This window comes from Natator depressus, chromosome 1, assembly GCF_965152275.1.
Source record: "Natator depressus isolate rNatDep1 chromosome 1, rNatDep2.hap1, whole genome shotgun sequence".
In the NCBI taxonomy this organism is placed as follows: domain Eukaryota; kingdom Metazoa; phylum Chordata; order Testudines; family Cheloniidae; genus Natator; species Natator depressus.
In genome coordinates, this window is record NC_134234.1 from 122172161 (window position 1) to 122193134 (window position 20974).

Genomic DNA, 20974 nt, shown 5'->3' on the forward strand with positions numbered 1-20974 from the left:
CAGAGGAGTAGCAGAGTACAATGCAAATTAATGGCTCCTCTGTGATTCTGTTGCGACTACATCATTCACAGGTGCCAACTTTTCCTTTTCCTTGGGGGTGCTCTACCCCGCTCTGCCCTGAGGCTCTGCTCCCACTCTGCCCCTTCCCCCAAGGTCCCGCCTTCGCTCTGCCTCTTCCTGCCTCTGCTCTGCTCTGCTCTGCTCCCCTCTCCTGAGGTGATGCCCTCATTCTGCCCCCTCCTCAAGGTCCCGCTCCCCGCTCCATCTCCTCCCCAAGGCCCCTGACCACCGCTCTCTGCTGTCTCCCAGGCCCCTTCCTGAGCCGCCAAACAGCTGTTTGGCGGTGCCACCACCCCCATCAGCTGTTTGGTGGGTGCACTGTGCTCCCCATCAGCTGATGAGTGGGGGCGGTGAACAGCTGTGGCTGGTGGGTGATGAGCACCCGCTGTTTTTCTCCCTGAGGGCTCCAGCCCCGGAACACGCATGGAGTCAGCACCCATGACACCATTAACGTAGAGATATGAGAATGCTTTGAGATTTTTTGAAGGAAGAACCAAGCCTGTCCCAAACAATGTAAAAGGGAAAGACCCCTCTCCTCCTTCATGATGGTGATGGCATAAGCTAATCACTCCTTCTGTTATCCCTTATCTCCTGCAGCCATCTTCCTGCCATCATGCACCTCTGCTAACCTCTGGCTTCAAAATGCCTGCCAGCCCTTGTCTCTTCCCCTTCTTGAGACCACTTAAAAAGAGAAAAGAGCTTTCTTTCCTCTCCAGTGTGTGCTCTGGAACTAAAACAAACCCATCCTTTTAGTGCTGAAGCCCTTGCCCTTTAGCACCTCTCTAATATTTGACACCTTCCCTTGTCCTGACAGATCATAGATCTTGGATGAAATCCTGGTCCTGTTTGAAGTCAATGGCAAAACTCCCACTGACTTAAGTGGGGCCAGGATTTCACCTCTTGTTTTGTGTATGCAGATGACACTTTACTGTCATGCCTGTATTGACACCAAGAGGGGAAACATGAAGAAAACAACCCCCCCCCCCCAATATCCTCAAAAATCAGTTTAATCTAATCTGGGACCACAAACCCTTAAATGCCTTAATCATGCTTATTGGATGGCGATGCTAAGGGGGAGCATTAAGGTTGTTCATATAACTCTGCATTTCCATTCTTGTTTGGATTTCTTAAGTGCGATGTTTTCTCTGAATTTTCTTAGCATGTAATGTTTGGGTGTGGGATAATTACAACATCCTTGTAAGGTGGGTTTTTTTTTGTTTGGTTGGGTTTTTTTACCCTTATGTTACGGATATTTTAATTCTGCTTAGATGTAGTGGTTTTTTTGTCTTGGAATATAAGTAAATTGCACATAACTGAGATGGTACAGGCAGCCCCTGTTCATTCTTCCCTCTCATGTTGAGAAGGCAGTGGGTCTTCTGCTTCCAAGGTCATCTCATGAAATGTAAAACAAAAGAGAAGACGTGAGATTTCCCAGCTAATGTTTGGCATCCAGAACAAATAGTCTCTTTGCTCTCTCCCTGGTGTACGTACCCCGTCTTCCTTCTTCCTTGCCTGTTCACACTGAAGCGAGATATATCATGGCATTGGTATGTGGAAAGCTGTGCTTATTTTTAGGCATCTAAATACTGGCAGGCACTTCTGGCTTAACCTTTATCTGTCACTTGGCATTTGAAGGGCTGTACATTTGCCCCAGTAGTATTGCACTACATAAAGTGTTCTTTGAATGTGTGATTATTGGCTTATGTGTACAAAAGAAGGCACCCCTTTTATTGAGGAAATACTTCTAAAATCGCCATTGTAGTAGGTGTAGCTAGGTATTGCCCTCTGTATAGGTAAGTAGTCTCTGAACTGGTCAGGTATCTTTCAAGTGGAAACCTTGACATCTTACAGTAAGCAACTGCTGAGCACTGTGTGAAAGACGAGAGAACAGATGCACATTCAGATCTTCTGTCTGCTTAATTAATGGATTTTTTAAAAAAGAATGTTATGCCCGTATGGCAGCTCATATCGGGTAGAGGTGGCTCATTTTTCCCTGCTGCACTCCTGTGCCACCAGAGAGCATTCTGTACAAGGAGCTGAGGTCACACCTTACCTAACACTTCCCTAATGAAGGGAAAACTGAGTACAGGGTAAAATACCTGGGGTGAAATTCTGGTCCCTTTGAAGAAAGTGACAAAACTGGATTTCACCCCATTTTTAGCCTTTCCCTCCCATGGCTAGAAATAGTTTGTATGAAATCTTATAACTTGTCCCCAGAGAGGCTTTTTATAACTATAGACATGTTGCCAAGCACTTCACCTATCAAACGGGTTTAGAAAAAGAAAGACTTGTTGCAGTGAATGTAATACCTGTCTCACTCTGTCACCTTGCAATATAGTGAAGAGAGAGAACTAATGTAAAGAACAAGAAATAGCCCCCTATCTCAAACACTGCACGTCCCTGGCCAAAGGTGTCCCAGACTACAACACCTTCACGTAGAACTGCCATTTCAGTTTGATCCCAGCTTTTAAAAAGAGGGTGAGAGAGAGTTGCAAATAGGTAGAGAATTTGCATTGGACAGCTTCCTAGAAAAGAAGTCCTTGTGGCACCTTAGAAACTAACGCCTGGTCTACACTACGAGTTTGTCTGATTTAGCAGCGTTAAATTGAATTATCCCTGCACCCGTCCACACAACAAAGCCATTTTTTTTTACATAAAGGGCTCTTAAAACCGATTTCTGTACTCCTCCCCAACGAGGGGATTAGCACTGAAATCGACATTGCCGTTTCGAATTAGGGTTAGTGTGGACTCAATTCTAAGGTATTGGCCTCCGGGAGCTATCCCACAGTGCACCATTGTGACCACTCTGGACAGCACTCTGAACTCGGATGCACTGGCCAGGTGTACAGGAAAAGTCCCGGGAACTTTTGAATCTCATTTCCTGTTTAGCCAGGCGAGCTCATCAGCACAGGTGACCATGCAGAGCTCATCAGCACAGGTGACCATGCAGTCCCAGAATCGAAAAAGAGCTCCAGCATGGACCGAATGGGAGGTACTGGATTTGATCACTGTATGGGGAGAGGAATCTGTGCTATCAGAACTATGTTCCAAAAGACAAAATGCCAAAACATTTCAAAAAATCTCCGAGGCCATGAGGGACAGAGGCTACAGCAGGGACGCAGTACAGTGCTGCGTGAAACTTAAGGAGCTCAGACAAGTGTACCAGAAAACCAAAGAATCAAACGGACGCTCCGGGGCAGAGCCCCAGACATATGCCGCTTCTCAGACATGCTGAGCTGCATGCAATTCTAGGGTGGGCTGCCACCATTACCCCACCCCTGTCTGTGGACTCCGATGATGGGGTCCTCTCCGCCATACCTGAGGATTTTGTGGACGGGGAAGATGAGGAGGAGGAGGACGAGCTTGAGGAGAGCACACAGCACACCGTTCTCCCTGACAGCCAGGATCTTTTTCTCACCCTGACTGAAATACCCTCCCAACCCACCAAGCTGGAGAAGGGACCTCTGGTGAGTGTAAGTTTTAAAATATAATACATGTTATAAAAGCAAGCGTTTTTTAATGATTAAGTAGCTCTGAGGACTTGGAATGCATTCGTGGTCAGTACAGCTACTGGAAAAGTCTGTTAATGTGTCTGGGGATGGAGCGGAAATCCTCCAGGGACATCTCCATGAAGCTCTCCTGAAGGTATTCTAAAAGCCTTTGCGGAAGGTTTCTGGGGAGAGCAGCCTTATTCCGTCCTCCATGGTAGGACACTTTACCACGCCATGCTAGTAGCAAGTAATCTGGTATCATTGCATGACAAAGCCTGGCAGTGTATGGTCCCGGTGTTTGCTGGCATTCAAGCAACATCCGTTCTTCTTCTCTCTGTGTTATCCTCAGGAGAGTGATATCATTCACGGTAACCTGGTTGAAATAGGGGAATTTAATTAAGGGGACATTCAAAAGTGGCCGTTCCTACTGGGCTGTTTGCCTGTGGCTAAAAAGAAATCCTCCCCGCAGTTAGCCACACGGGGGGTGGGGTGGGGGGGCATTGGCGCTGAGCTGTTTGCGTTTGGCTAGCAGGGATCTTCCCTGATACCAGCCACAAGGTGGGGTGAGGAGTAAAGCAATCATCCCAGAGAATTGGATGGGGGGTGGGGTTACTTTGGTTTCTGCTGCTGCACGTTAAGAGGAAAACCGCAACACTAAATGACCAACTCAATGTGCTTTGCTTGGTATGGGAGAGGAGGGCGCTGCTGTTATGAAGGTTGCAGAAGCTGAAAGACTATGGCTTACCATGGCTGCCTGCAAGCCGAATTCTGTTGCCCAGCACTGTGTGTGTGATCTCTAACACCAAAGCTGCAGGCACTCAATATAAGATGCAAAATGCGACCTTGTACCAAAATCACATGTGCTATGTAATGTGAATAGTGTTGTTCACCGTGAAAGAGTATAGCCATTGTTCTGTAAAATGTATCTTTTAAAATACTTCACTCCCTTTTTTTTCCTCCAGCAGCTGCAAATGTTTCAAGCCTCCCTCCTCCATCCCAAAGGCTATCTCAGATAAGGCAGCGAAAAAAACGCACACACGATGAAATGTTCTCTGAGCTCATGCAGTCGTCTGGCACTGACAGAGCTCAGCAGAATGTGTGGAGGGACACAATAGCAGAGTACAGGAAAGTGGCCGATGAACGTGAGGAGGGATGGCAGCAGGAAGATCAGAGAAGGCATGATGCAACGCTGGGGCTACTGCGGGATCAAACGGACATGCTCTGGCGTCTGGTGGAGGTTCATGAACGGCAGCAGGATCACAGACTGTCGCTGCAGCCCCTGTTTAACTGCCCTCCCTCCTCCCCAAGTTCCATAGCCTCCTCACCTAGACGCCCAAGAACGCCGGGGTGGGGGGGGGAGGCTCCGGGCACCCAACAACTCCACACCAGTGGACAGCCCAAGCAACAGAAAGCTGTCATTCAACAGGTTTTGAAGTGGCCTTTTCCTTCCCTCCTACCCTCCTCCCACACCCCACCCAGGCTACCTTGTGAGTTATCTCCCTATTTTTGTAATCAATTAATAAAGAATACATGTTTTTTAAACAATAGTGACTTTATTTCCTTTGCAAGCAAGCTGTGATCGAAGGGGGGAGGGCGGGTGGCTTACAGGGAATTTAGAGGCAACCAAGATGATTAGATGATTTAGTCGGGGATTGATCCTGCTTTGAGCAGGGGGTTGGACTAGATGACCTCCTGAGGTCCCTTCCAACCCCGATATTCTATGATTCTATGATTCAAGGGGGCGGGTTTTCATCAAGGAGAAACAAACAGAAGTGTCACACAGTACCCTGGCCAGTCATGAAACTGGTTTTCAAAGCTTCTCTGATGCGCAGTGCTTCCTGCTGTGCTCTTCTAACCACCCTGGTGTCTGGCTGCACGTATTCAGCGACCAGGCAATTTGCCTCAACCTCCCACCCCGCCATAAACGTCTCCCCCTTACTCTCACTGAGATTGTGGAGCACACAGCAAGCAGCAATAACAATGGGAATATTGGTTTCGCTGAGGTCTGAGCAAGTCAGTAAACTGCGCCAGCAACCCTTTAAATGTCCAAATGCGCACTCTAACAACATTCTGCACTTGCTCAGCCTACAGTTGAACAACTCCTTACTACTGTCCAGGGTGCCTGTGTATGATTTCATGAGCCAGGGCATTAAGGGGTAGGCTTGGTCCCCAGGGAAAACTATAGGCATTTCAACATCCCCAACAGTTATTTTCTGGTCTGGGAAGTAAATCCCTTCCTGCAGCTGTTTAAACTGACCAGAGTTCTTGAAGACACGAGCGTCATGAACCTTTCCTGGCCATCCCACATTGATGTTGGTAAAACATCCCTTGTAATTCACCAGTGCTTGCAGCACCATTGAAAAGTACCCCTTGCGGTTTATGTACTGGCTGCCCTGGTGGTCCGGTCCCAAGATAGGGATATGTGTTCTGAATATAGCCCCACCACAGTTAGGGAATCCCATTGCAGCAAAGCCATCTAGTATGACCTGCACATTTCCCAGAGTCACTGTGTTTGATAGCAGCAGCTCAATGATTGCATTGGCTACTTGCATCACAGCAACCCCCATGGTAGATTTGCCCACTCCAAATTGATTCCCGACTGACCGGTAGCTGTCTGGCGTTGCAAGCTTCCACAGGGCTGTTGCCACTCACTTGTGAACTGTGAGGGCTGCTCTCATTTTGGTATTTGGCACTTCAGGGCAGGGGAAAGCAAGTCACAAAGTTCCATGAAAGTACCCTTACGCATGCGAAAGTTTCGGAGCCACTGGGAATCATCCCAAACCTGCAACACTATGCGGTCCCACCACTCTGTGCTTGTTTCCCGGGCCCAGAATTGGCGTTCCATGGCATGAGCCTGCCCTAGTAACACCATGATCTCCAAATTGCCGGGGATCGCGGTTTTAGAGAAATCTGTGTTCATGTCCTCATCACCACACTGCCGTCGCCTCCTCGCCTGGTTTTTCAGGTGCTGGTTCTGCATATACTGCTGAATAATGTGCGAGGTGTTTACAGTGGTCATAACTGCTGCGGTGAGGTGAACGGACTCCATGCTTGCTGTGCTATGGCATCTGCTCGGGCAATCCAGGGAAAAGGGCGCAAAATGATTTTCTGCTGTTGCTTTCACGGAGGGAGAGAGGGTTGACTGATGACATTTACCCATAACCACCTGCGACAAATTTTTGGCTCCATCAGGGATTGGGAGCTCAGCCCAGAATTCCAATGGTCAGCGGGAACTGTGGGATAGCTATCCACAGTGCACCGCTCGGCATGTTGATGCTTGCCACGGTACTGTGGACGCACACCGCCGAATTAATGTGCTTAGTATGGACGCATGCACACTACTTTATACAATCGGTTCCCAAAAATCGACTTCTGTAAAATCGGAGTATTTTCATAGTGTAGACATGGCCTAACAAATAGCCTCTAAGGTGCCACAAGTACTCCTTGTTGTTTTTGCTGATACAGACTAACATGGCTACCACTCTGAAACCTAGAAAAGAAGTGTTTATAGAGGACTTATGCTGTATTGATATTACAGTGAATAAACATTATATTAAACAGTTGGCTTATTTCACTCAGTTCTCCATACTTTTACTGATACAAAGCTGGTTGGGCAACTCTTACTTCTGTAAATGCTATTTGGTATGGTGAGTTGACACCACTCAACATGATTATGGGATGCAAAAGTAAATAGAAGGTGAATACCACTCAACTACATCAGCCCTTGTAATTAAAATTTTAATCCAGGCTTCACAGGATACATAGCTGGATGCTCATATACTGTACAGAACTCCACACAGGAGCTGCTTGAATCATATTTGTATGTAGTAATTTTAAATGTTTCCAATCAAAATCACTGAGTAACTTATCCATAAATATATTTTTTCACTATTTCACCAGTCCTAAAGATGGCTGAATAATAATGTAATAGAGAACTGGAACCATAAACTCACTGAGCATTAAATCCCACCAAATGAGGGTAGATCCATCCCCATCATCGTATCCACTCATTATACTCCACACGTGAACGTAGCCATTATATGGACAACATACCCCCATATCTCAATGTCTGTACTTTGGCCGGTTAAACTTTTACCCCCAATCGGGGAGACTGCAGATTATGTATTCCTTACGCCACCTGTTCCTAAACCGAATTTCGCACCCTTTGATAATCTGTACCTTATTCCCTGATAACCAGAAACTTCTATGCCTAAACTCTGTACCGTTTTCTTTTTTACTTCAACATTATCTTAATAAAATTTATTTGCCATCCCCTCTGTGTCACCCCCCCCCCCACACACACGTGGCATGGCATTTATTTAGTGTATAATTACTATTAGACCAGTTCCAGTCAATATTTACTTGGCATATCATCATCATTTTCACTATAAAGACCTGTTTACTGTGCCAGTGATCATTATAAGCAAGTTTACTGAGTGCAAGCTAGCAGGAGAGAGAACTTTCATTAAAAATAGCAGGGAACTTTTCAGCAAAAATAAGCAAATAGTGCACAGGGAAATAAACCATAATGATCAACTTATGACTTTTGAGACCTTGTTGGCTCACAGAAGTGAAAAGCCAACAGACAGCATGCCCTCTGTTCGAGTACTCTGGGGCTTCCAACGCACTACTCTCCTACTGTTTTAAACCACAGCCAATGTTTGTAGATTAGTTTAAGAGCTGCTCTGTCTTCTTTATGTGTTATGATCTCCCACAAACCTTCACCCAGTGTTAGTTCAAGTAGTTGTCAGTGAGACGCCTCTGCTTAATATTTAACTGCTGGGGACTAGGATTTGAGGGTGCTAGAGGCTTTGTATTTTTAAATTTGGGACTTGTCAAAATGCTAAGAGGCAAGACAGTGCTGGTGACAAAAGAGCTGGTAGCCATTATAGAAGAGGAGCAATGTGCGACTAGGATGTCGGTTCTGGCAGCTGCAAAATTGAGAGCCTTGTTTTTAGAAGTTGTAGTAGGCCACATATATAGAGAGCTGTGCATTAAAAGATGTAACCTCTTGGGGCTGATAGCAATACTATTTAATAAATAAATAAAATAAAAACCCCTACAAGTATAATCTCTACCCCATCATAGTTAGCTCACCTTTCCCCTCCCATACTATCCCAGAAGTAGAAGGGTCTCATTGCTCTTTGTTCTGTTGACACTGTTATCCAATGGCATGCAAGCAGGAGTAGGAACCTCGAATTTCTAAATTATCATCTCAGCTTTGATCTTGACTCCATCTATAGCCTTGTACAAGTCACTCAACCTTCTCTGCTTCAGTTTTCTTCTCTGTAAAATGGAGATAATACTTTCTGACCTCACGGGGTGTGTGTTGGAGGATTGATTAATATTTACGTGGTGCTCTGAAGGTGTAAAGGGCTATGTAAATGAGAAATGTATACTTATTGCAAAAACTGTGACTTTTAGGTTTTTCAATAAATAGTTCTGGTCTTTGGCATGCTGGTCAGCTTCCTATTGAGCATGCTTCTGCTGTGATTTTTAAAATGGGTTTCTATATAGGCTCATTGGAATTGAATATCGGTTTTAACCTCTTGATTAAATAGCTTTAAACAATTTTATTTAGAAAAATACAGGATATTTGATCTGTATTATAATTTTCTGTGGCAAACAATCCAAGATTAAAAATACTGTGTTATGACTTTCCTTTTTTGTAACTAATTTTGGTTTTTTTTTGTTTTTTTTTTTGCCTTGAGAACCAAGCAGCCTTAACCATGCTTTTTTATGTGAATGTTTATGCCTGTACAAAGAGCCTAATTCTTCATTCCTTGTATGTTATGTAGACACTTCCATCTCTACAAGACGAGTACAAAAATGCTACTGCTCTGGTTAGGTAGCATATCAAGATTCAATTTGCAGAGGTGCAACTGACTATATGAACTGCAAGGCAGTAGAGAATCAGGTCCCAAGATTAGGTATAGAATCAGGTCCAAGATTAGGATACATATAATTCTTTCTAGTTAAATATGCATAATAACTTGTATTATATCTTTGCATAGAAACTGTGAGGATGCGTTATCATCTGAAGACTGTGAAACCTTATTCCAGTTTGTTTATACCACGCACAGACCTCTAGCAGTAGCAGCCGGGGAATTCCTTTACAAAAGGTATCTCTGCCTGGCTACTTTTTGCATATTCTCATTGTTTCAGAGTGAAAATGGGTTTGTTTAAGAGGGACATTAAACCTCTATCTTTCAATTGGTGGGTTGTCTCTGGCGGATACCAGATGTCCTTTCTTCTGCTGAATAAGTGGAGGGCTGCTATCTGGGGCTAACTGTTTGTTTCACTTCCCAGCCCCAGTATGTTAAACAAGCATGAGAAAGGTACAAGACTATAATAAAGTATAAAACAACTGACTAGTCCACTGGTATTGTATCATGCCAAGGACCATGCAGCCTTCTTTTCTACTTTTTCCCTGTTGCTTTGCTTCCTATGAGCCAGCTGATCACCTGGCATCTGTTGGATTTTTTTGTAGCTGTTTATGATTAATTGCAAAGGTGGCCTCTTCTCCCCTTGAAAGTTGCCTTATACATTGTAAAGTCTTTTGAATAATGAGAGAGCCCACAGATTAAAAAAATTCTCCCCATTTTCAATTAAGTTAATGAAATATACAATCTAACTTCCCAGGAGTAACTTTTGTAAATGGGCCTTTATGACAATGGATGTGGGAAATGAATGGAACTGCCATGCTACAAAGGGAATTAATAAATATTCTGTTTCTACAGCTTGATGAAATTCTGTATTTTGTTTAGCAAAAATTGGTGAAAATACTTTTGGCAAGGTTTTGGAGAGGCAATGTTAAAAAATGACCATGATTATTCATACTTCTTTGTCCCCTTCATCCGTTGCTGTTCATACCCACCCAGCAAAATTATATAAGGCCTAGGATTTGTGGATCCAGGCCCAAAATAAAGAAAAAAGAAAAATCCCTTCTCTGATGTGTCCCTCGTCATACCTCCTAGCCCTATGCTGCTTTGTTTTGTAGGTTCCCAACTCTCTGGGCTAATGTTGTCATAAATCAGTGATTTATCCCCAGAAAAATGCCACTCTTAGCTATTGGTGGTGCTGTCTTGATAAACTTGGGGCCTGTAGCATCAGCATCTCATTAATATTCCACTGGAATCCAAGCAAATAACTGACTGGGTCAGTGTGAAATGAGCTGCTGATCTTTATACTGTTATCAGTGCACAAGGATCTACATCACATAAACCACCACCACACATGGCACTAGTTGACAACTTTGTTGGCAGGTTTGGCAGAAAAAGAACAGGCTTAAATCTACACCAAGGTTAACCTGCCCTCATGCTGCTAGTGGCCTCTCCACTTCAGGTTTGAGAAACATAGGCAGGGAGTGTGGTAAACATTTCACTGCTGCATCCCATGCTTTACCTGTGTCTGTGGATAGACTTCCTTGACCACCTCTTCTTGGCACTGGCCAAGATGGCTGTCCATCAGTCCAGGAGGAGGAATCTCAATGGGAGAGACATCATAGAATACTCAAGGAGCTGACTGAGGAGATATCTGAGTCATTAATGATTATCTTTGAAAAGTCATGGAAAGCTGGGAGAAATTCCAGAGGACTGGAAAAGGGCAAATGTAGTGCCAATCTGTAAAAAGGGAAATAAGGACAACCTGGGGAATTACAGACCAGTCAACTTAACTTCAGTACCCAGAAAGATAATGGAGCAAATAATTAAGCAATCAGTTTGCAGATACCTAGAAGATAATAAGGTGATAAGTAACAGTCAGCGTGGATTTGTCAAGAACAAATCAAACAAACCTAATAGCTTTCTTTGACAGGGGTTACTTGAAACTGTGAGGGAAGCAGCAGATGGTATGTCTTGATATTAGTAAGGCTTTTGATACTGTCTTGCATGACTTCCTGATAAACTCAGGAAATACAACCTAGATAGCTACTATAACGTAGGTCAATGACTGGTTAGAAAACTGTTTCCAGAGAGTAGTTATCAGTGATTCACAGTCAAGCTGGAAGGGCATATCCAGTGGGGTCCCACAGGGATCAGTTCTGGGTCCAGTTCTATTCAATATCTTCATCAATGATTTAGATCAGTGGTTCTCAACCAGGAGTACATGTACCCCTTGGGGTATTCAAAGGTCTTCCAGGGGGTACATCAGCTCATCTAGATATTTGCCTAGTTTTACAATAGGCTACATAAAAAGCACTAACGAAGTCAGTACAAACTAAAATTTCATACAGACAATGACTTGTTTATACTGACCTATATACTGAAATGTAAGTACAATATTTATATTTCAATTGATTTATTTTATAATTATATGGTAAAAATAAGAAAGTAAGAAATTTTTCAGTAATAGTGATGTGACACTTTTGTATTTTTATGTCTGATTTTGTAAGCAAGTAATTTTTAAATGAGGTGAAACTTGGGGGGCAGGCAAGACAAATCAGACTCCTGAAAGGGGTACAGCAGTCTGGAAAGGTTGAGAGCCACTGATTTAAGTAGTGACATAGAGGGTACATTTATAAAGTTTGTGGACGATACCAAGTTGGGTGGGGTTGCAAGTGCTTTGGAGGATAGGATTAAAATTTAAAATGAGCTGGGCAAACTGGAGAAATGGTCTGAAGTAAACAGGATGAAATTCAATAAGGACAAATACAAAGTACTCCACTTAGGAAGGTACAATCAGTTGCACACATACAAAATGGGAAATGGCTGCCAAAGATGGAGTACTGCGGAAAGGAATCTGGAGATCATAGTGGATCACAAGCTAAACATGAATCACAGTGTAGCACTGTTGCAAAAAAAGCGAACATCATTCTGGGATGTATTAGCAGGGGTGTTATAAGCAAGACACAAGAAGTAATTCTTCCGCTCTGCTCCGCGCTGATTAGGCCTTAACTGGAGTATTGTGTCCAGTTCTGGGTTCCACATTCAGGAGAGATGTGGACAAATTGGAGAAAGTCCAGAGAAGAGCAACAAAAATGGTTTAGAAAACACGACCTATGATGGGAGATTGAAAAAATTGAGTTTATTTCATCTGGAGAAGAGAAGACTGAGATGGGACATGATAGTTTTCAAGTACATAAAGGATTATTATAAGAAGGAGGGAGAAAAATTGATCTCCTTGACCTCTGAGGATAGGACAAGAAGCAATGGGCTTGAATTGCAGCAAGGGTGGTTTAGGTTGGACATTAGGAAAAACTTCCTGTCAGGGTAGGTAAGTACTGGAATAAATTGCCTAGGGAGGTTGTGGAATATCCATCATTGGAGATTTTTAAGAGCAGGTTAGACAGACAACTGTCAGGGATGGTCTAGACAATACTTAGCCCTGCCATGAGTGCAGGGGACTGGACTAGATGACCTTGCGAAGTCGCTTCCAATCCTGCGATTCTATGATTCTTTGTTAGTTGGGGACCTTTTTCCATTCCCTTGCCCATGCACACATCGGGGCAGAGTTTATCTGAGTGGTTCTCCTGTCTCTTTAGACAGGAGAGCCACTGTTTGGTTCATTGTGCACTGTTTGGGATTCTCTGCTTGGTGTCTCCTTGGGTTTCCTTATTTTGACCCTATAACCCTCCTGTTCTTATTTGTCATTTTTTGTCCCCAGTGCTTAGGTCAGGTCTGCACTAGAAAGTTGTCGGTGTAGTGGTGTTGGTTGGTGGTGTGATGAATTTTCATTATTTTTGGGGGCTTGCGGGGGCAACATTTTTATACTGGCAAAGGTCCTTTTGCAGATTCAGTCTCACTGGCAAAAAAGTGCTTTTGCTGGTATAAGCTGTTTCTGTGCTCTGCTGGTATAGTTATGCTGGCAAACATTTCCTAGTGTAGAATCGGCCTTAATTAAATCCTAGTCCTATGGCTACTCCTTCAGCTGAGGGTCACCCATTCATTATTTCCATTGGATGGCTGCCTTTAAATAGGATTTAAATAGGCTAGTCCCTTTCGTGAGCAATAAGTTCACACTAAAATTTTTTTTGGAGTGGAGGGAGAAAGTGGAAATTGCAAAGAAATATGATATGCCTTGTACGTCAGGCAATGGAGGGAGAGCACTTCTTCCAATGTATGTTCCAAGTTGTATAAAACACGTATCGCAAGAGCATGATCCTATGCTTTCGCCAACATCATGTCTGTCTTATGAGAAGTTTGACCGGGTGCTGGGTACTGCACCCAGTTCAGATCCAACTGTGGTGCACAGTAACCTGGTCAGGTGCGATGGTGCCCAGCTGGCCCCAAAATCCAGCCTGAGGACTGAGGGAGCCACCAGTAGGCACTGAGTGAGGATGATGAAATCACTATGTTGCTGAAACTGGTCCAGGAGCGGGCTTTGGAAAAGGATCAGCAGAAAATTCTGGGTCCATGCTCAGAGGAGCTGTTTGATGTACCCCTCCAAGGAGCAGCCCACTGCCGAGCCTGCAGCAGACACGGAAGGGGCATAAGTCGCCCGAGCCTGGTAAGTTTTGGATCATGTTCCTGTGACTATGTTTTCTGCTCTGTAATCGCTCAATGGTCTATGGAGCCGTCTACTGTGAACTCTGTGTATGTGATTGGGGAAATCTGTTCATTTCCAAATCTAGTCCATTTCAGTTAGAGGCAACTCATGCGAGTTGATAGGTGACAAAAGCATTTCTCCCAAGAACGACTAGAGTTAGAATTTTTATCCAAAAATGTGCTGGGGGCAGGGAAGAGGCTGGTTGTGAAGTTCTGCATCTTTGCATGCAGCCATAACACAGCGCAAGCATGTGAAAACTAATGCAGTATCCTGTTGATTCTCTCATGAATTCTGACTCAATCCCGGGTGTGGATAGTTGCAGACGTTTCCTGAAGCAGGAGCTCCACGTAGGTAGTCACATTTTGGGGAAGAACTTATTTTCCAGGGCTCAGTAGCTGACTAGCCCACTCCATCAATAGATGTGTGTTCAGTCACTGTACGATTGAATACTATGGCTGAATACACTGCAGGTTTCCCACCAGCAGCTTGGGTTATGTCCTCCAAAGTGTGGAAAGCCTGAAATGGTAGAAAAAGCTTTTGTAGCAAGGCCACTGACCAACCCTTCCCCTCATGCCAAACCCAAGTAGTTATGCAATTTTGGTAAAACAAAAACATGGAATTTTTCATTTATCATTGTCTCTGCACTACTTTAGCTGGGATTAACCAGGCTTTGTCCAGGGAGATTCTGTGGACTGAGGCATCACTCTCACAATATGTTGCAGTTCATTTTTTAAATGTAACATTTTATGTCCTTGAAATTCCACAAGAATTATTTCTGCGCTCCTCCACTGAGCTATGTGAGACAGTAACCCTCTGTTTCTTGGCCTGTTGCAGACCCCTCGACCTCTGCCGGCTGCTGTACCTCCACAACTCGACCTTATTGCAGTAAGCTTGGCCCAGCGTACCTTCGCGGAAGTGGTTCCGTGATGAAGTCATGGTTGAAGTTCTTGAGAGGACCAACAAACAAGTCCAGTACCAGAAGCAGAGGGAAGTAAGACTGGAGAAGAGGCATACTGAGAGGCAGGAGGAAAGGCTGAGACTGGCCACACAGCTTGAGGACTGGGTTTCAGCATAGGAGCAGGTGCTTGTTAATGCAGTTCCTGGAACAGGAATGGTGGCTAAGGGAGGAGGAGGAGGACAGAGCTCAGCAGAAAACTGTTTGATCGGCTCATCTCAATCATGGTTGCAAGATTACCAGCTCCTGCGGCCTCTCCCACACCATGACCTGCAACATACCTTCAGGCCAGAAACAGTTTGGAAAACTCCATGTTGGGGTGGTCAATGCAATTGTGCCCCAGGAACAGCTGGGCAAGGCAACTAAACCCCATGCAGTCCTCCGTGTTTACCCCACTCTCCTGTGGTTACCTCCATCCCCCTCCCCTGGCACCAAGTGTACAGAAAATGGGGAAAGTAGGGAAAGGAGAACTGAGGGGCCAGGTGACATGCAGCAGTAGGGGTTTTTGTCATGGTTGCACTTCTTGCTACACTCTGTTTTTGTTTTGGAAAAGTTCTTTTGTAACTGGTGATTGGGTGTTGTAATAGCAGCTGGCCTGCCTGGCACTGGGTGATTGTTGTACTGTTTTTAACATGTTTACAAATAAAGCTTTTTATATCATCAAGAAAGGTTATTGTGGTCACTGCATCTCTTCATACAATCAGTTTTTGAAATAATAAAACTAAACACATGATCAGGAACAGTTAGGAAATAGTAAGCAAATGCTATTCCTCTCTACAGTTAGGTACAGCAATCCATACTTCAGTCATTTCCTTATGTGAATCCATGCTGTGAATCATCCCCCCATTTCATAAATCATGTTATTCATAAGTACATTGCAGGGCAATCAAGCCCTCACTCCTCCCCAACTGCTGAACACTCTCCTACACCCAAATCAGTGAGCCCCATCCCCACCCACCTCCCCCCAACCACATTCATAGAGGTACTGATTGCCTCAGAAACCTCTACCATCACTTTACCCGTGGTCGACTTTCCAACACCAATCTGGTTGGCAACGGACCTGAGCAGTCTGGGATACCCCGCTTACAGATGGCTATAGCAACCCACTTCTAGGTCTGCATGGGTGCCCTCGGATGAGTGTCTTTATGTTGGAAGGTCAGGGCAAGCCGCTCACAAAGCTCCAGGAATGTGCCTTTCTTCATATGAAACTTGTGGACCCACGGCTGGTTATCCCAGGTCTGCATGATGATGTGATCCCCTCAGTCTGTTCTTGTGGCCTTGCACCAGAAGTGCCGGTCTACACAGGGGACGTCAGCGGCTATTCTGAGCGTACTGAGCAGCGTCAGCCACTGTGAGTCTTCCATGTCTGGATAATCCTCCTCTGCCATCTTCTGCTCCATCTTAAGCTCTGTGAGGTTCCTTTGATGGGTTAAAAAATGCCACCGAAATGTCTACCAGCACCTCGGGGAAGCTGTGCCCGTTTTCTGACACAGGAGTGAAAGCGCAAGCAAAAGAGCCCATTGAAAAGGGGTCTCCTGGGTGTTGCTTTTCAGGCTGTGCTAGGGAATCTGTGATATGCTTGGTTTGACTTGGGTCTGTATGCTGCAGTGTGGATGCCAGAGCCCCAGGTTTGAGCAAGGGCTAGAAAATTTGTAACGTAGGGTTAAGAACCAGTGTGGATGCTCAAGCCCTGAGTTTTCTAACACAGGTCAGTTGACTCGAGTCCCACTAACCCTGGCCTTACGTTACAGTGTAGACATACCCTAAGAGCCTGGTTTGGTTTTCGAAGACTAGATGTACCATATTATGAAGTGTTGCTGGGCAGTAAGATTTTTATAGGAAGGATATTTCTCTTTTATGATTTTCTCTAAATTACAGTGGGCACCTTTACAGGATAAATAAATGCCTAACGCTTCGTGTACTCATTGCCACGGAATCTATATACGTTGCCCAGACAACTGGCAAGGCCCCAGTATCAGCTGCTGCAGGTAGTCCCTGCTTTCACAGAGAGAACTTGTAGCTAAAAATAATCTAGTGTCTCCCCTTCCAGCTGACAGTAGAATTTGATGTTTGCTGAATGGATGAATAGATTTTAAAAGAAAGAAGTAAAGCTGATTGAAATCCTGACAGAATCTGTGCTGCTTTGCTGAGTAATCTAAAGGTGCACAGCAGAATTGGACTGACTTCTTTTTTCCATTGGCAGGCTGCTTAGTTATCAGGGAACTGAAGAGAAAGTCCCACCTAAAAGAAGAGGGAAGTTTGGGGCTAATACCTGCTACATGAGAAAATTAATAACTTTTTTCTTGGAGAGTGAGGTAAGGAAAATGTAGATTGTGATAGACAGATGAGGGAGGAGCCCTTCCAAACCAGGGCAGCTGGCTGAGAATAGGTACTGAGGTGCTGCTGGAAGTTGGAGGGAGAAGTGGGGTGAGTGGGGAGGAGACTTCCTTTTGAAAGGTCTTTTTGGTTGCATGCTCAGAACTGTTGATCTTGGAACTTGATACTTTCTCAACTCTAGGATGAGCTTCAGTAAAGTAAAACTGTACATGTGCGTTCGGTTGTGCTACGCCTCTTATTCTACAGTTGTATCAATGCAGAGAGGTAGTGTGGGACTGGCTTTCTGAAAAAACTAGGACTGCTCAGCCAGGGCTAGCAACTGAAGTGGAACTCATTTCAAGCTCCTGAATGGGAGTGGGCATTTTAGGTGTTACCAACAGCAGTCAAATAGTGATATTCAGGACAGCTTTGGGGAGACTAGTCTTTTTAGGAAATCTTTTTTCTGTCCTTTAAGTAACTCTTTTTCTCTTATGCTGTTCCCCATGTATCAAACTGAAGAATTATTATTTAGTTTGGGTCTAGTAAAAAAATACACACATTGAAAAAAATACAGTTTTACAATGAGAGAAAGTGGGGGAAATAAGCTGTATTCACATTTCAGTAAACATTTGATCCTCTAGGCTTATGTTTTTAATCTCTAGCTACATAAACACGTCACGTACCTTGTAGACAGCCTGTGGGATTGGACAGGCAGTTTGCTGAAGGACTGGGAGTGTATGACCACTCTTTTATTGGAAGCTGCTGAAGAAGAAGGTAGGTGAGCTAAAACCTTAGTGTTGCCCAAATTGCTCTTGTTTTATTTACTAGAAGAAACTTCCTTCACCTTGAACTATAGCGGGGTCACTTGAAGAGCCTCTTGGTTGCATAGAGCCACGAAACAGTTTTGGCTCTGTGTCCTGCCATGACTCAGTGCCCTCAAATATTGATGCAGTATTCCTACGAAAACCTTGTGAAACACTATCCAACACTTATGCCCTGAATATTTATGCCTCTCAGTGACTCCTCCCTCCTATCTTCTTTCTCCCTCCTTTCTTGCTGCCTGCTGGGGGGCAGAGGGTGAAGAATGTTTCTTCTCTCTCTCGGCTACTCAGAGGGTGAAGAAGGGATTCCAAGGGTCGCAGTGTGTTTGTTCTGTACTATTTCCGCCTCAATAGTCAGGTGTGAACCTTGTGAAGGTTCAGGCAGCTTTGGGAGCACTGTGGTGAATGGCTCTCTACTTGTTGGAAGAGAGAATCTCCAGTCTGATCCCTGGATTGCAGAAGAGGCACATATAGGGCCCTGTGAAGCTATATGTGGTTCTAGAGTTACATTGAGCTAAAAGTTCATGAGAAGATGAGCCTCAGGTCTGGTGGAAGAGAATGAAATTTCATTGGAGTTAGGTCTGAATTTGGCCTGTTCTTTTCTGGGGAAAGTCATTTCTGCGACACTGAACCTGTTGCTTTATTTGGCAAATGCAGTGGGATCCACTTATAATAAACATAGTAAAATGTATTTTATTCTAAAGTAAATTAAAAATTCCAGATAGTTTCTGTGAATCACAGTGTATGTATTGTAGCTGTGGTTGTAGTGAATCACACAGAATAACTTCACTATAAGGTGAGAAGAAAAAAGACTTCGCTACATGAAGGTTCCTTTGTATTCAGAAATCTTAATTTACCTTTTACATTTCAAGGGGCATATTGGTTTTCATAGCTGAGTTAAGGAACCTAAATGCACTGATCTCATTGAAACAGAGTAGTGTGGAGCTGATGTTCACCACTGTAAAGGAAGAGGCTGAGTTGAATTTAATGCCATTTTCAGAAATCAGATATTTTAGAGGGTTTAGTTTTATGTAGAAAACGCCTTGAACACTGTTTATTGTGGCAGAATAAACTAGAGGCAGTTCTTTGCTGTGGGATCAAAGCATATAGATCTAGATTTTTAAAGGTATTTTTAGGTACCTAACTCCCAAAGGTGCCATAGAAGAAATAGAGCCATCCAACTTTTTTGCTTTTTTCATTCTGTATAGCAGAGAATAATTCAGTTCACAGTCAGGTTGGACTTAGCAAACTTTCAGCAGTTTTTCTCTCTCTCTCCCCCTCTCAAAGTTGTTTTGAGGAATGAGTAGACTTTCCTCATTAGCCATTCCTGCATCTTCACTTTTCTTTTGTGAGACACTGAAGAGACGATGATTTGCTTACAGCACTGAGTGATGCCCAGGAAAGTGCCCTCATTGAAATAATCTTAGCGACCGTTCGAGAAGCTGCTGAAGGTCACCCTCCTGTGGGCAGAGGAGCAGCCAAGAAGGTCAGTGGGTTTTATTCTGATATATTTATTATGTTGCAATCAAATTTGTCCTCCCTACGTGCTCTGCCAAAAGCCCTTTCCTAGCCACAGGTACATCAGCAGAAAGAGAGCAGCATTGTTTTTACAAGACAAGCGCAATGCCTTCTGACCATCAGACAAAACATCTTATCGGTGGATATTGAATGAGATGAGCTTTAGAGGAAGCTCAGCACCGTGGAAGCATGTTAATGACACACACTGATCATTTTATCCATCAGTAGATGTTGTTATAAAGCACCCTACATCCAAACAGCACTCTAGTTGTTCAACACTAGCTCAAGAATTTTATTAAAAAAAAGGGGGGGGGGGAATCCCATGGGGGAAAAAAATCTTTTCCTCAGCGAGGTGGTTTATGTTAGTTAAAGGTATATTAATACACAAAGTTAACCTTGGGGTAGGTGTAAAATTCCAATCAACTCCAAGAGTATTTTATAATTGAAGCAGAATGCTTTTGTCTGTAGATCCTGTCAGCAAAAGAGAAGAAAATACAATTGGAAGATTGTACCAAAATTACTGAGCACTTTATTGTGGTGCTTCCTCAGCTCTTGGCAAAGGTAACTAGCAGCTGTTCCATGAGCGCATGTTAAATATTTCATTAAAATTCCTGCAGCACACTCATATCCTGTTTTCCTCTGCAGTATTCAGCAGATGCTGAAAAAGTGGCGAACCTCCTGCAAATTCCCCAGTATTATGATTTAGATGTTTACAGTACTGGACGTCTGGAGAAGGTGAATAGGAATTGGGGCAGTTGGGTGTGCGTGAAATATAACAAATTTATGAGACAATTTACAGGAAGTAGTGAGACCTTGTTACAGCCAGGAGACTGTTGGGACATGAAGAAATACTTATACCCTGTTGAAACCCTTCATATTTGAACTGAGGCCACCAGGGAAATGCTTTAACATTTGTCTGTATGGATTTAGCAAGGTTGGCCTAAGGCCCTGGTGGATAATGATTTATGGCTTCGTGCAGGAGGCCCAGCTTTGGGAATAAACTAATTCTTCTTGCTTCTTGACCTCTTGTTGGGTGGAGAGGAGGGGGAGTTACAGCATGTATCCAAGTTGGCATCTCCCAGCAGCTTACTGCAGAATGAGATTGCATTCTCATTGGAGACTGTCTCCCTTATCAGCTGCTGAGGGAGGGTAGTAACTGCAAAGAGAAGAATGGGGATAGTATATCTGTATGTGGAAGAGGGGAATTCAGGAATGGAAGGATGAAATCCTTGAAATAGCAAAGCCCATACGTAAGTGGAGTGGATTGCTCAAATTAACCCCCTGTAAATATCCATAACAAGGCAAGGGAAAAATCACATCCATGTACT

At 44.0% G+C, this 20974-nt stretch overlaps 1 protein-coding gene across 2 annotated transcripts in view; it reads left to right on the forward strand.

Annotated features, from left to right (window-relative positions):
• The window catches only part of LOC141995100 (cohesin subunit SA-2-like), a 95728-nt gene that overhangs the window by 47835 nt on the left and 26919 nt on the right, over positions 1-20974 (forward strand). For both annotated transcript variants that reach the window (XM_074965950.1, XM_074965958.1), the window contains 6 exons: positions 9566-9673; positions 17195-17306; positions 17970-18081; positions 19511-19614; positions 20115-20207; positions 20292-20381. In XM_074965950.1, the coding sequence (XP_074822051.1) occupies positions 9566-9673; positions 17195-17306; positions 17970-18081; positions 19511-19614; positions 20115-20207; positions 20292-20381 (619 nt within the window). The remainder of the gene's footprint in view (positions 1-9565; positions 9674-17194; positions 17307-17969; positions 18082-19510; positions 19615-20114; positions 20208-20291; positions 20382-20974) is intronic.